A 16492-nucleotide genomic window follows, 5' to 3' on the forward strand; every position below is an offset into this window, starting at 1 on the left:
AGTTGCCTATATTTATTTTAGATCCTTATTTTCTTTTACCCATACTATTAAAATAACTCTCCCTCTTTCAGTCACTTCTACCTTCAGATTATATAACTGCAATACCACTTTACCCAAGTTATTCTCCAACTGAAAAACCTTCACTGGATCCCCCCTGCCTACTGAATAAAATCCAGAACTCTTGTTCTTACAGCGAAAACCTATTCCATGTTTTCTACTTTTTTTCTTCCAAACAATTGTCCTATATATAGTCCAACAAGAATGGGGCCTCCCCGTGGACCTCACGTAAAGTATGTCCTTCCCGTCTCCATGTCCTTACATGTGCTCTTCACTCTATACAGAATGCCTTTCCTCTCTCTGCCTATAGAGTCCTACCTCCCTTACAAACTCAGCTCAAATGTCATCTTCTCCACAGGCCCTGACCAAATGCAGACAAGATGAAAAGTCATGCTTACCGGCACTTTCATTTTAAATTCTTCTCGATAATATTTAATGCCAATGTCAGTGAATGTCCTCTGGATAAAGCGAGATGGACGAAGGATGAATATGAGCTGCAAGTTTCCTGGAAATGCTACCTGGAAGGATCATGGAAAGTTTCAGGGCAAATGTCACATCCATTGGTCTCCTCTTGCCCAAGATCACAGACAGGAAAGTTTAAGGAGACAACACAGATGCCAAAGAATTAGAGTATATATCAGAGCTGAAAAACATACTGTTTGAAAAAACCAAACTTTCCTTAAAAATCAAAACAAATCAAAAAACAAAAAAAAAATTCTCTGATTATAAAAGTATTTCAAACTTCTTACAGAAAACATTGGAAATAAAAGTATATATTAGAAAAAGAAAACCACCAAAACTACCCATGATCTCATAGCCATTTTTAATATTCCAATCTAATTATTTACAGGCTATTTTCTCAACTGAAATATCTTTATCATGGTTAAATTCACACTGTAGAAATATTTTGTAATGTGTTTTTCGCCCTTAATATTATACCATGAGTTTTATTTCTATTATTTAAAAATTCTTTGGAAATATTATCTTTCATGGGTGCACAATTACTTAACCAATCCCTTATTGCTAATGATTTAGACTTTTTCATACTTTTATATATATTAATCCACATTTTGGAATACTTTCCTTGGATAGTTTCCCAAAAGAATTACTGAGTCAAAGACTTAGTATTTCAATGATTCCTGATGCATGTTATTGCCAAGTTGCTTTCAGGAAGCATTGCCTTCCTCTGGAGGCAAGTTCCTGAGAAATGAGATAACTCAGATTCATATAACAACTTAATGGCACAAACGGGGACTCCAAGCCTCCCATTGCTCATGGCTTTGTTTCCTTCTAGTGGTTCCCAAAAAGCAACCTCCTAAAGTGCTTGTTAAAAAGTAATCTGGTCTTCATCGGGCTCTCTCCTCAGTAGGGAGCCTGCTTCCTCCTCTCTCTCTCTCTGCCTGCCTCTCTGCCTATTTGTAATCTCTGTCTGTCAAATAAATAAATAAAATCTTTAAAAAAGTATTAAAAAGCAATCTGGTCTTTAGCTTGGAATATTCTGATTCACTAGAATAGGGATGAACTTCACATATCTATTTTCGACAAGTACCTGAAGAGATTCTGATTGGAAGCCAGGTTTTGGGATCCCTGTGCTACAGTGTCTTTTACTCACAAAGATAATGTAATTATTGAACAAATTAGGCTCAAGTATTAGATTATTCAAGTATTGTCAATGGATCCTGGAAAACCAGAACTCTCTTGAGGCCAGTCCTCTAAAATATTCATGGGCCCTGTCAAGGGTCTAAAGCCTCAGGCCATCAACCACCATTGTATTTTTCCCAAAAACTAAAATTTTCCCAAAAATTTTAGCCAAAACTAAACCAAAGGAACAAAACAATCCATACACAAGGGGAAGGGAGTTTTCCTTTCCCCCAGTGTTTGAAATGCAAGCTCCTAAACAGAAGCAGCTTGCATTTTGTTACATCATGGTAGGACAAATAGACTGAGACACTATTTGTATTTCTGGTTGAGGCTCTAGGTCTGAGACTCCATGTATGTGCATGTTTGCATGTGTGACTACCTTTGTAAGTAGGCATGAATGAGGCTTCTAAAGTCCCTCTCCCACCCCAGCCTCCACACACACATCACCCTACCATATCCCATCCTCTTCGGCCTTCTCAACTGCCCTAGGAAGCCTGTGCTTTGGTGGAAATGCTGGCATGGCTGCCCTGAGGTGTCTCTCCCTGCACATGTGGTTGAGTTCCCTGTTCCCACAGAGAGAAAGGATACATCTACTTGCTGAAAGGCAACAAACAGGGATCAAAATCAGACTAAATAGATGGAAAAGGAAATTCATCCAAGGTTGTACAATCTCATACCAAAAGCAAGCACATATTATATTTTGTCTGTTTTGTCCAGTATCTTTCAGTATGTGGAAAACTAATTTGAATAACAAAATGAAGGCTGGCTTACACTGGGTGACCACCCTCACCAAAGAAAATCTAAGACAAGGATTTGGGTATAGTTTATTGAGGAAGTGATCCCAGGAAACACAGAGGAGTGGAGGAGAGTGAGAAAGTGATAACAAGAAAGCCAGTGTAATAAGATGGGGCACTGCTGGGGGCAAGAAGGGTTGGGGCTCTCTGAGATACTGTGTGGTACATATCTCAGAATTCTGAGGGGTGTGGAGGCTGGGGCATTTATCCATTAACTCCCATATCCATCAACTCCCATAACTCAGTCGTTTGTCACTCCTGGGGCATTAACTTCCCAGCACTCCCTATTCGCCCCCTATTCAGTGACCAAAGAGGTCAATAAGGTAGATTCAGGAAGATTTTGACAGGCTCAGGAATTGTCTGTCATGACAGGCAGGTGGCAGAGGGAACATGGATGTGACCCAACAGCCTCTGCTACAAAGACCTTCCTAAAATTTGGCATAAAACAATTGCCTTTTCCCTGTGACCTTGAGAGAAAATAGTTGAACAAACAATTTAAATTACTTCTTATAATAACAGCACAAAAGTGAATATTTACAGCTATTCGTGTCAATGATGCTTTTATGGAGCTCCACTTGTCCCGTCGCCGGTCGATAACAATGATGAATCCGATGCTGGCAGCCTCCACACTGCAAAAAAGGATGATCAGTATCAGAGACCAGGTGAGACACATGGGTTCTGGGCAGCTCCCTCACCAGGATATTCTACAGCCTCTGGTACCCTGGGCTCAAGCGTAAACACGCCATGTGGCATAAGGGAAAACCTGCTCTGACTTCCCTGACAAAAGAATCAACTTCCTCTCTTCATCTAAGCCCGGCAGCCTTAACAAAACAGAATTATTTGTTGTCTCAAACCCTCTCAAGGCTCTGTTTATGGCTGGCAAGTGTCCAAAACACCCAAGGAGCACATGTGCTCAGACTTAGAGGAAAATGCACATGTCAGGTAGGAATCATATGTGTAAGTATATGCAAAGGAAAGCAAGGTTGAGCTCTGCCATCCTTCCACTCCCAAAACTGACATACATGGAGCTATCAATATGCTTCCTTAGGAGGGAATTCTAGAGGTGTTCAGAAATACCACATGTTTATGGGAATTACAACCCCCTTCCAATGCCCAATGATGAACAGCCAGAAAATTATATGCACAAGAAGATATTATTCTCATCAAGAATGAAAGGAAGTTGTTTTACTCCCTTCCAAGTCCTCACAAAATTCTTTTAAACTAATATCCCCAAAATGAAAACATTTTTCTTCTTTCTCTCTTTGGGAGGAACTATTATATACAGGAAAGAGCAAAGGCTTTGGATTCTAGTGGCTTAGATCCTAGAGCTGCCTCTTAATAGCACTGTGACCTGGGGAAGTCACCCACCCTCTCTAAAGCTCAGTTTCCGCACCCATAAAATGAAAATAATACCACCAAAAATGAAGTCCTTAAAAGCATAAATTCTGAAGCCAGATTGCCTAGGTATGAAACATTAATTCCACCATTTATATAGTGTGTATGGGGGTGGAAGGTGGAATTACTTAACCTCTATAGTTTCTAAGAGACCCCATTTGTTAAGTAGGATCCAAAATAGTACCTATCTATATGGTTGATGTGAGGATTAAATGAGTATGGATAAGAAATACACAAGAGGCTCAAAACAATGCCTGGTGCTTGGTACATATACATTGTATATATACTAATATTATGATTATTTCATATGTCCTAGTCATGGCAATGAAAAGAGATCAAGTACATGAAAAGTAGATGGCCTCTAGTAAACGTTTAATAACTCTCTAATATTAGGCAAAAGATAAGCTTTACCATAATGAGTGCCTGTATGGGGGTAAGGCAGAAGATCTAAGATCTAAGCAAACATTGAGAAAACACAAGTAGTTGATCTGAAATAGGTATTCCTGGACCAAGCCATTATCAAAGTTCTACAATGACCCAGGTTCTCTTACTGGGAACACTTTCCAGGCCACGGTACAAGGTGGCGGGGGGGGGGGTCTCACTGGGTAAAAGAGGCAGAGACTGGGGATTATAGAAGCAAAAGTTGCTAGAACTTGAGAAGGAACATAGAGGGAACCCCAGAAATTTTCATGGAAGTTCTCCTTTAACGCTGCCAATGCCCACACCCCACTATTTCAGGCAGGACTCCAGAAGGCTGACAGAGAAGAGCAACTACACATGTGAAAACTGATGAAAAATTATAAAGTTTGTGTAGTTCTGGGTAAAGAAAGACAGTAGGTGTTGGACCTACCCAAAACAGACAGACTTTGAAGAGCAGCCTGGGCCTTCAGGTGAAACTCCAGAAAGGCAATACTCTAGGATAAATGAAACATCATAGGAATTGCCACAGGATTAAGGCTATACTCTAGGAATAAGGACCAAGCAGAAATAGACTTGCCCTAATAAAACCTAAAAAGCAGTCTTCAAAAAGATCAAGGTGAACTACCAGTAATTTAACTTCCCATCAGATCAAACTCAATACTTTTTGTAAGCAAATAAGCCTCTATAACATATAATCTACAATATCCAGCATAAAATATTATTAGAAATGCAAAAAAGCAAGAAGAAAACAATAAATAAGATATGAAATAGTCAATAACTCAAAGTCAAAAAGAGTCAATAACTCAAAGATAATCCTGGTTTTTGGCAGAAAAAACTTTAATGTAATTATGATCAATATGTTTAAAAAAAAGAGGAAAGGGTAGACAAAATAGATCAAAAGATACATTATTTCAGCAGAGAATTAGAAACTATAATAAAGAATCAATGAGCCTCCTAGAATTACAAAACACCAATATCTGAAATTAAGAACTCAGTGGATTTAACAGCAGACTGAACATAGCAGAAGACAAGATAGGTGAAACTGAAAACAAACAACTTGAAAACATTCAAAGTGAAACACAGAGAAATAGAAAGGATAGAATGTTAAAGAGATATGGGCCATGAACAGAGTTCCAGAGGGAAAGGAGAGAGAGTATGTTACAGAAACAATATTTTAAAAAGTAACAATGAAGAAATTTCCATATCTGATCAAAGACATCAATTCACAGATTCAAGCAGCTCTTCTAATACCAAGCAGGATAAATACAAAGAAAGCTTCATCCAGACATATCAGAGCCAAGTGGCTCAAAATTAAAGATAACGAGAAACCTTTAAAAGCAACCAATGGGGGGCACCTGGGTGGTTCAGTGGCTAAAGTCTCTGCCTTCAGCTCTGGTCATGATCTCAAGGTCCTGGGATCGAGCTCCATGTCAGGCTCTCTGCTCAGCAGGGAGCCTGCTTCCTCCTCTCTCTCTGCCTGCCTCTCTGCCTGCTTGTGATTTTTGTCTGTCAAATAAATAAATAAAACCTTAAAAAAAAAAAAGCAACCAATGGGGAAAAAGACACATTACCTCCAGGAGATTAATGTTTAAACAAAAAACAATCACTGACTTTTTAACAGAAACTATGGGAGCTACAATCCAATGGAATGTTATCTTTCAAGGAGTAACCTGAAAAAAGGGACCCTTTTAGCATTATATACCAAATAAAAATTTATTTTAAAAAATTAAGGTGAGGGGTGCCTGGGTGGCTCAGTTGGTTAAGCAACTGTCTTTGGCTCAGGTCATGATCCTAGAGTCTTGGAATCAAGCCCCACATTGGGCTCCCTGCTCAGCAGGGAGTCTGCTTCTCCCTTCTCTGGTCCCCTTGCTTGTGCTCTCTCTCATTCTCTCTCTCTGTGTCAAATAAATAAATAAAATCTTTTTTAAAAATGAAGGTGAAATAAAGGTGTTTTCAGATAATTAAGCTGAGAGAATTTATCGCCAGTAGGCATTCACTTCAAGAAATATTAAAGGATGTTCTCCAGGCTGAACAAAGTGGGAAGCATGAAAGGGTAAGAAAAATTAACAGCCTGAAAAGGAGATTCAGTGATGATTAGGAAGACTTTTGTTCTTACATTGGAAAAAAAAACTATTAGAGAGTATTATGTAAGCGAAATAGTCAGAGAAAGACAAATACCATGTGATTTTACTCATATGTGGAATTTAAGAAAACAAAACAAAGGAGTAAAGGGAAAAAAAGAGAGAAATGTAAACCAGGAAACTGACTCAACCACAGAGAACAAACTGATGGTTATCAGAAGGGAGGGGGTGGGGAGTATGTGAGAAATAGGTGATAAGGATTAAGGAGTGCACTTGTGATGAGCACTGATGGTTGAAAGTGTGGAATCATAATATTGTACATCTGAAACTAGTTTTATACTGCATGTTAACTAACTGAATTTGAGTAAGAAAAAAAAAAAAACCTCGAGGGTAGCTGGCCAGGCTGCACAATGAATGCTGCTGACTCCTCTTCAGCTCAGTTAGTTTTCTTTATTGCCCAAAACACTGATAGTGACACTGAGGTTTGCTGACATCTAATGAGATGCAGTGTGAGATTAAGGTGCCCATAAAGCAACTGGTGCAGCAACAACAACAAACTGGTTAAGTAAAAAACCCATATTTGGGGTACCTGGGTGGCTCAGTGGGTTAAGACTCTGCCTTCAGCTCAGGTCATGATCTCAGGGTCCTGAGATAGAGGCCCACATCAGGCTCTCTGCTCAACAGGGAGCCTGCTTCTCCCTCTCTCTCTCTGCCTGCCTCTCTGCCTACTTGTGATCTCTCTCTCTCTCTCTGTGTCAAATAAATAAATAAAATCTTTAAAAAAAAAACACATTTGTCCTTAAAAGACATTAGGGAACACTGAAAATAAAGAAAGCTAAATAAACAAATTCCAGAGAGGGTTAAGAGTCAAGAGTTGTTTCCATAGCCAGCAACTACTACTAGAAAAGGCTTTCATTTGAAGTGGTGGTTGCTTATTCTGGTAATAGGCTAAGGAATGTCCATCCATGAAAGGAAATAATGCTACACAGTAACCTGAATCTGCAAAAAGAATGAAGAGTACCGTAAACATTGCATATATGGATAAATATTATCAGCTGTGTTTTTCATTTCACAAAAAGACTATTGACTCTTAAAAGTGAAAACAGGGGGCCTGGGTGGCTCAGTTGGTTAAGCATCTGCCTTCAGCTCAGGACCCCAGGTTCCTGGGATTGAGCCCTGCATAGAGCTCCCTGCTCAGTGGAGAGCCTGATTCTCCTTCTCTGCCTACTGTTCCCCCTGCTTGGGCTCACTCTCTCGGTGTCAGATAAATATATAAAATCTTTTTTAAAAAGGTGAAAACAATAAATATTAAATACATTATATGTGCAAAATATATATGTATATATTAAATACATGATATATAGTATTATATACTATAACACTATAGAAACCATTGCTTAAAATACAATAGAGGAAATTAAGTGGAATGCTGAAAATATCTGAAAAATTCAAAAAGAGAGCAAGGGCTATAGACTGAACATATCCTTCCAAAATTTGTATCTTGAAGTTCTAATTCAAAATGTGACTATAATTACAGAAAGGGCCTGCAAGGAGGTGATAAAGATTAAATAAGGTGTAAGGGTGGGGTCCTAATTTGACAGGATTAGTGTCCTTCTAAGAAGAGGAAGAGACAGCAAAGCTTTTTTTTTTTTTTTTAAGATTTTATTTATTTGAGAGGGAGAGAATGAGAGAGAGAGAGAGCATTAGAAGGGGGAGAGTCAGAGGGAGAAGCAGACTCCCTGCACAGCAGGAAGCCCGATGTGGGACTCGATCCCAGGGCTCCAGGATCATGACCTGAGCTGAAGGTAGTCATCCAACTAACTGAGCCATCCAGGCGCCCCAAAGCAGAGCTCTTGCTCTGCCATGTGAAAACAGAGGAAGAATACAGCCATCAGCAGCCAGGAAGACAGCCTTCGCTAGAAACAGAATCAGCCACAACCCTGATCTTAGACTGCTAGCCTCCAGAATTCTGAGAAAATAATTTTTTTCTAAAGATTTATTTATTTATTTGAGATAGTGAGCATGCAAGCACATGTGGGGAGGGGCAGAGGGAGAGAGAAACTCAAACAGACTCCCCACTGAGTGTAGAGTCCAAGGAGGGCTTGATCTCATGACCCTAAAATCAGGACCTGAGCCCAAATCAAGAATCAATAACTGTGCCATCCAGGCACCTGGTGGGAAAGCAAAATTTTTGTTTCAGCCATCCAGTGTGTGGGGGTTTGTTATGGCAGCCAGAGCAGACTAACATGGCAGGAAAGGAGGGAAAAAAAGAATGAGTCACAAACGGTACAAACAGCAAGATGGTAGATTTAAACCCAACCAATTTCAGTGATCACATTAGATGGAAATGGTCTATATTTCTCCATTTAAAAGGCAATAGTGTTAGAATGAAAATACTGATTACAAGAGCCAGTGATTATGCTTTAAATATGAACTGAAATAGAAAGAAAGGGGCGCCTGGGTGGCTCAGTGGGTTAAGCCGCTGCCTTCGGCTCAGGTCATGATCTCAGGGTCCTGGGATCGAGTCCCACATCGGGCTCTCTGCTCAGCAGGGAGCCTGCTTCCTTCTCTCTCTCTCTCTGCCTGCCTCTCAGTGTACTTGTAATTTCTCTCTGTCAAATAAATAAATAAAATCTTTAAAAAAAAAAAATAGAAAGAAAAAGGATGGTAAAAGGTATACTCTGCAATCACTAATCATAAGAAAGCCAGTGTGGCTATATTAACATTAGAAAAAGTAGTATTCAGTCCAAGAAGTACTGGCAGAGACATGTGATTCACAAAGATAAAAGAGTCAGTTCATTAAGAACATATAACAATCCTAAAGATATACATATGCAGCAACATTGTTTCAAAATGAATTCATCAAAAACTAATAGAACAAGGGTGCTTGGGTGGCTCAGTCAACTAAGCTTCTGCCTTCAGCTCAGGTCATGATCCTAGAGTCCTGGGATCGAGTTCCACATTGGGTGCCCTTCTCAGCAGGGAGTCTGTTTCTCTCTGCCCTTCTCCCCTACTCATTCTCTCTCCCTTTCTCTCTCTCTCTCTCTCTCTCAAAAAAAAGAAATTTTAAAAACCTTTTAAAAAACGGATAGAACTAAAAGAAAAACAGATAAATCCACAAAGTTAGAGACTTTTCTCCTAGTAACTAAAAACCAATAAGGACATAGACTTGACTTTGAAGAACTCGACATCCAACAACTGCAGAACACCCTTTTTTTTTTTTCAAATATACATAGGACATTTATAAAATAGTCCACTATCCTTGGTCATAAAGCTAATGTCAAAAATGTTAAATGACTGCAATCATTCAGGGTGTCTGATTACTGTGGAATTAAAATGGGACTCTATTAGTCTTTTGCTTTCTGTTTCATTTACCTTTTTTCTTTTACAATTTCCTTCCCTTTCTTTTCTTTGGATTTAATTGCAAGTCTCTTATTTAACTTCTTAAAGTGGAAGATCAGATCATTGATTTTTAAACCTTCCTCTCTTCTAATAAAAGTATTTACAGCTAAAGCTATATATCACTTAAATTTTGATATACTGTTTTGTTGTTACTCAGTTTATAAATGTCCTAATTTCCTTTGTGATTTATTTTTTGGTCCATAGATTATTTAGAGATGGTTGCTCAACTTCCAAATAATTTGCAACTTTTCTAATCAGTGGTGACAAAAGTGAGATTTTCTTGGGGGAGGAAGGTAAACAAGCAAAGACATTAATGGGAAAGAAGCAGAAAGGAACTTTCATAGGAATATTTCACACCCTGATTTTGGTGGTTGTTACACAGTATATAACCAGGCAAATATTCATTGAGCTATACAGTAGAGATTTATATACTTTGTTACATGTAAAATGTAACTCAGTTTTAAAAACCAAGGAATTAGTTAATTCAAGTTGTGAAAAAAGAAAAATACTACAAAATTTAAGAACAAAGATCCGTCCTTATCAAGTTCCCAACATGTGTCCAGCAATGATGAAACGACCAAAACTGTTCTGCAGTAGGGCAAAAACAAACTGATGTTAGTAACAAAGAAAATAACTTTAGATAATGACAGCCACTGTACATTGAGTGCCTATTATATGTCAAGCATATTTCTTTTTTAATTTTATTTAACCTTATACAATAAATATTGTTATCACCACTTTACAGAAGGGGAAACAAAGGTAGCTAGAAATAAAATAACTTGCCTAATATCACACCAGCAATACTGGATTTTAAACGCTGTATTCTCTGATACCAGTGTTCATGCTCAACCCTGTCCGGCTGCCCCCTTTCAATTTTTTTCTCACAGATATGTTTGCATCCTGTGGAAGTTTTATTTTGTCTATTTTTCTGTCAGTAGTGTTTTTCTTTTCTTTTTTCTTTGAACCAAATAATCATTGAGAAAAAAATGTTTTAAGAGGACATCTGAGGCTCTTAAGTCAGGTGGAGCTGGGAAAGGCTCAGCAAATACATATAGCACATAAACACAGGCTGTTCTTTGACCTACGAAATAAGCAGCTGATGCCTGCATGGCTTCCCCAGCCAAACTGAGGGCAAATGCTCCTCACAACAATCTCTCCCTAGCTCTATGCAGATGAAGTCAGATGTATCTGGTCAGAAGCCAGAGCATCTGATCAAATAGGGTGGGATCTCCCAGGAAAATACCTGTGTACATAAAGGGCTATGGTTTCCTGACACAGCTGTGTACAGACCTCAGTTCAAGAGAAGAGAGATAATAAATCATGACAATGATTTTGAATACAGTCAAATTCATATAGTTTATCTTGGTATAGAAAGATAAATATTTTAAACAACATGGAGTAATATCAACTACTGTGGGATTATTGGGGGTTTTCTTTCTACTCTATCCAGTTCAATACAAGTGTGAAAACCTCAACTAAACAAAATGCACAAGAAATGGGGTTTCTGGACAGCATATTTCTTGAACCAAAACTTGGCTATTTTAATCCCTATTGTTCTTTTTAACATTAAGGTCCTATGATGTGCTAGATACCCACCAAAATGCTATTCGATATAATCCATATAACCACTCTCATAACCATGTTGCTGATAACAATTGTACTTTATAGATGAAGAAACCAATCCTCAAAGATGTTTAAAAAGTAATCGTGACTTGCCCAAAATCATACACCATGTGCACAGTTAAAATTCAAAGTCTTCAGACTCTGAAACCAATGCTCATGCCACAAAATTCATACCTCTTGGTATGGAAAATGTTTTAACACTGTATTTCTTCATTTTCCAATCTCAGTATCTTCTCTGTAACAAATATAGCTGAATTTTTAATGAGTCAAATACAACATTTTAAATATAACTAAGTATAAATGCAGAAGTATACATGATAAAGGTAAATGTGGTGTGACCCCAAAATGCTGGGGCAGTTTTATGGTGTATGTGGTATTTATTTCTTTAATTAAACTCTTATGTTAAATATTTTCCTATGATTTGCCTTTTTCAGTAAGCTAAGTATGAAAAACATTTTAATTAACTGAAATTTATCTCATTGCCATAAGAACTGAGTCAAATGTAGGGTGACCATCCATCCCAGTTTGTCCAGGACTGAACAGCTTCCTGGGACACAGAACTTTCAGTGCTAAAACATGAACAGTCTCAGAAAAACCAAGACAACTTGGTAACCCCAACTCAAATGCCTAATTCCAAGCATATGACTGCTCACTGGCATACTGTTTATGGGGCTTCTTATTGGAGAAAATCAAACTACTTTTTAGTACCATTTACATCTGTTAACAGTTACTCTGTGATCTTTCATAGTTTTAGGAATTCTCTTTCAAATGGCAGTCCTCAAAGCTGTTCTTAATATAGGAGGTAGAATGATTAACCTATTTATTTATTTTTTTAAAGATTTTATTTATTTATTTGACAGGGATTTGACAGAGAGAGACATAGCAAAAGAGGGAACACAAGCAGGGGGAGTGGAAGCAGGGAGCCAATGTGGGGCTTGATCCCAGGACCCTGGCATCATGACCTGAGCCAAAGGCAGACGCTTAACAACTGAGCCACCCAGGTGCCCCATGTTTTTTTTTTTAAGATTTTATTTAAGAACGATTAACCTATTTTTTAATAAATATTATTCTAATTCAGAAGTAAAGAATTCATAATGCTTTTAGTCTTACAGCATTCTCTTGGCATCTTCATCCGTAAAATGGCTGGCTGACATAAGTTCTTCTCAAGTACCTCTTCCAACTTTAACATTCTATGACTCTAATTCTGTATAAAAATTTCAAGTCCTTGGGACCATAGATGTACAAATTCAGTAGGTAATTTTTAGAGTTTGGAAGAGATTATGAGATAATCCAAAATTAAGAATGGAACACATAGGGGACAATTTAGTTTGATCTCTGGAATATCTCAGAATCTTTATCATGTCTCCCCTCTCTCCTCAAACCTGGAAACTTTACCTTACCTCAACTTTTGCTATATTCTTTCATGCCTCATCAAGAGTAAAAACTTGCTTCCCATTTTCTCTATAGGAAAATAAAGGACCTTCTTTAAAATGGACTAGAAAAGATGCAGAGGATGCTGGAGTAGGAGGACCCTAATGTCACTTTGTCTCACAGATACAACTAGACAACACCCACATCAATCTGACAGAGAATTTAAAGTAGTGGTTTTAAAGTTACTCACTGGACTTAAGAGTAGAGGATCTCAGTGAGATCCTTAACAAAGAGACAGAAAACATTAAAAAGAACCAAAGAAAAATGAAAAATTCAATACTTGAAATTAAAAATACACGGAATGGAATAAATAATAGATCAGAGGAAGCAGAAGAACAGATCAGCCACCTGGAGGACAGAAATGGAAAGTAATCAGGCTGGACAGGTGAGAAGAAAAAGAATTTAAATAAAAATAGACTTAAGGAACTTGACAACATCATCAAGCATAACATCTGCATTACAGGGATCCCAGAAGAAGACAGAGAAAAGGGGACAGAAAATTTATTTGAAGAAATAATAGTTGAAAACTCCCCAAATCTGGGGAAGAAAACAGAAATCCAGATCTAATAGGCACAGAGAGCCCCCAACAAAATCAACTCAAGGAAATCCATATCCAGACATATAGTAATTAAAATAGCAAAACATAGTGATAAGGAGACAATTTTAAGAGCAGCAAGAGAAAAGAAAACAGTTAGATACAAGGAAAACCCCATAAGGCTATCAACAGATTTTTCAGCAGAAACGGCAGGCCAGAAGGGAATGGCATGATATATTCGAAGTGCTGAAAGAAAAACACCTGCATCCAAGAGCACTTTATCCAGAAAGACTATCATTCAAAACAGAAGGAAAGATAAAGAGTTTCCCAGATGAACAAAAGTCAAAGGAATCTATCACCACTAAACCAGCCCTATAAGATTTGTTAAAGGGGACCCTTTGAATGGAAAGGAAAGATTCTAAGAAGGAATAAGATAAGTAGGAAGCATAAAAGCAGTAAAATTTAGTGTATCTGTAAAAAATCCATCAAGGGATTCACAAAATACAAGAATATAAAGTATGACACCTTCTACCTAAAACATAGGGAAGGGGAGGAGGAAAGAATGGATTCAAATTTAAGTGACCATCAACTTAATATAGACTGTTATATGCAGAAGATGTTATATGCAAACCTAACAGTAACCACAAATCAAAAACCACAAATAAAGATAAAAGAATCCACATATATCACTAAAGAAAGCCAGCAAACTGTGGGGGAAGAGAACAAGAAAAGAAAGGAATGGAGAAGAACTATAAAAATAACCATAAAACAAGAAACAAAATGTAAATAAGTACACATCTATCAATAATTATTTTGAACATAAATAGACTAAATGTTCCAATCAAAAGACAAAACATGACTGAATGGATAAAAAAAAGCAAGACCCATCTATGCTGCCTATAAAAGACTTTTTCATACCTAATGAATGACACATGTAGATTGAAAAGTGAAGAGATGGAAAAGTATTTATCATTCAAATAGAATTGAAAAGAAATTGCTACTGGGGTACCAATACTTATATCAGACAAAATAGACTTTAAAACAAAGACTATAATAAGAGACAAAGAAGGACACTATATAATCATAAAGGAAATAATCCAACAAGAAGACATGACTATTACAAATATTTACACACTCAACATGGGAACACCCAAATACATAAAGCAGCTAATAGCAAATGTAAAAGAAAAGATTGATATGAATACAATAATAGTAGGGGATTTTAATTATCCCATTTGCATCAATGAATAGATCATATACAAAAAATCAACAAGGAAACAGTAGTTTTGAATGACATATAGGACCAGATGAATTTAACAGATAAATTCAGGACATTCCACCCTAAAACAGCTGAATTCACATTCTTTTCAAATGCACATGGTACCTTTCCCAGAATTGATCACACATAGGCCACAAAACAAGTCTCAACAAATTCAAAAAAGTCATACCACACACATTTTCTGACCAAGAAGCTATAAAACTAAAAAGAAGGATCTGGAAAAAGAAAAGGCTCAAATACATGGAGGTTAAATAACGTGCTACCAAACAATGAATGGGCCAACCAAGAAATCAAACAGGAAATCAAAAAATACATGGAGACAAATGAAAATGAAAATACAATGGTCCAAAAATTTTGGGATGCAGCAAAAGTGGTTCTAATAGGAAAGTTTATAGCAATATAGGCCTACCTCAAGAAGCAAGAAAAATCTCAAACAACAAAACCTTTCACCTAAAGGAGCTAGAAAATGAACAAACAAAACCCAAAACCTACAGAGAAAAAGGAGATAATAAAGATTAGAGCAGAAATAAATGAAATAGAAACAAACAAACAAAAAGAACAAATCAATGAAACCAGTAGTTGTTTCTTTGAAAAGAACAACAGGGGCACCTGCATGGCACAGTTGGTTGAGCTTCCGACTTGGTTTCAGCTCCAGTCATGATCTCAGGGTTGTGAGATCAAGCCTCATGTTGCACTCTGTGCTTAACACTGGAGTCTGCTTAAGAAAGACTCTGTACCCCTGGGGATAAAAATATATGTTTATAAAAAATTAAAAATTAAAAATTAAAAAAAAAGAAAGACTCTCTCTCCCTCTGCCCCTTCCCCTCCTGTACCTGCTTTCACTCTCCCTCTGAAATAAATAAATAAATCTTAAAATTAAAAAAAGTCAACCAAATTGATCACCTTTAGCCAGGTTCATCAAAAAAGAAAAAAACAGAAGAAAGAGAGGACTCAAATAAAATAAGAAATGAAAAAGGAGAAATAAGAACCAACATTGCAGAAATACAAAGAATTATAAAAGAGTCTTATGAAAAATTATATGTCCCAAAATTGGACAATCTAAAGGAAGTGGATAAATTCCTAGAAACATATAACCTCCCACAATTGAATCAGGAAGAAATAGAAAATTTGAGCAGACTGATTGCCAACAATTAAATTGCATCAGAATCAAAAAACCAAACAAGAGTCCAGGACCAGGCAGTTTCGCAGGTCAAATCTACAAAATATTTCAAGAGTTAATAGCTATTCCAAAAATTTGAGGAGGAAGGAAACTTCCAAATTCATTCTATGAGGTCACCATTACCCTGATACAAAAACCAGATAAAGATTCTATAACAAAAGAGAACTCCAGGCCAATATTTCCAATGAACAGAGATATAAAATTCCTCAACAACTAGCAAACTAAATCCAACAATATATTAAAAAAATCATTCACCATGGTCAAATGGGATTTATTCCTGGAATGGAAGCATGATTCAATATTCCCAAATCAATCAACATGATACATCACATTAATAAGAGAAAATATTAAAACCATATGATCACTTCAATAAATGTAGAAAAAGCATTTAACAATGTACAATATCCACTCATGATAAAAAACTCTTAGCAGGGCGCCTGGGTGGCTCAGTGGGTTAAGCCGCTGCCTTCGGCTCAGGTCATGATCTCAGGGTCCTGGGATCGAGTCCCGCATCGGGCTCTCTGCTCAGCAGGGAGCCTGCTTTCTCCTCTCTCTCTCTACCTGCCTCTCTGCCTGCTTGTAATCTCTCTCTGTCAAACAAATAAATAAAATCTTAAAAAAAAACAAAAACAAAAAAACTCTTAGCAAAGTGAT

The 16492-nt window shown here is 37.3% G+C and overlaps 1 protein-coding gene across 3 annotated transcripts in view; it reads right to left on the reverse strand.

The window, feature by feature from the left end:
* Positions 1-16492, reverse strand: part of MCF2L2 (MCF.2 cell line derived transforming sequence-like 2) — a 250664-nt gene that overhangs the window by 159087 nt on the left and 75085 nt on the right. For all 3 annotated transcript variants that reach the window (XM_082692557.1, XM_082692555.1, XM_082692556.1), the window contains 2 exons: positions 3031-3121; positions 456-575 (listed from right to left, as the gene is read on the reverse strand). In XM_082692557.1, the coding sequence (XP_082548683.1) occupies positions 456-467 (12 nt within the window). In that variant the 5' untranslated portion in view covers positions 468-575; positions 3031-3121. The remainder of the gene's footprint in view (positions 1-455; positions 576-3030; positions 3122-16492) is intronic.

Source organism: Mustela nivalis, assembly GCF_964662115.1.
Source record: "Mustela nivalis genome assembly, chromosome: 1".
Classification (NCBI taxonomy): Eukaryota; Metazoa; Chordata; class Mammalia; order Carnivora; family Mustelidae; genus Mustela; species Mustela nivalis.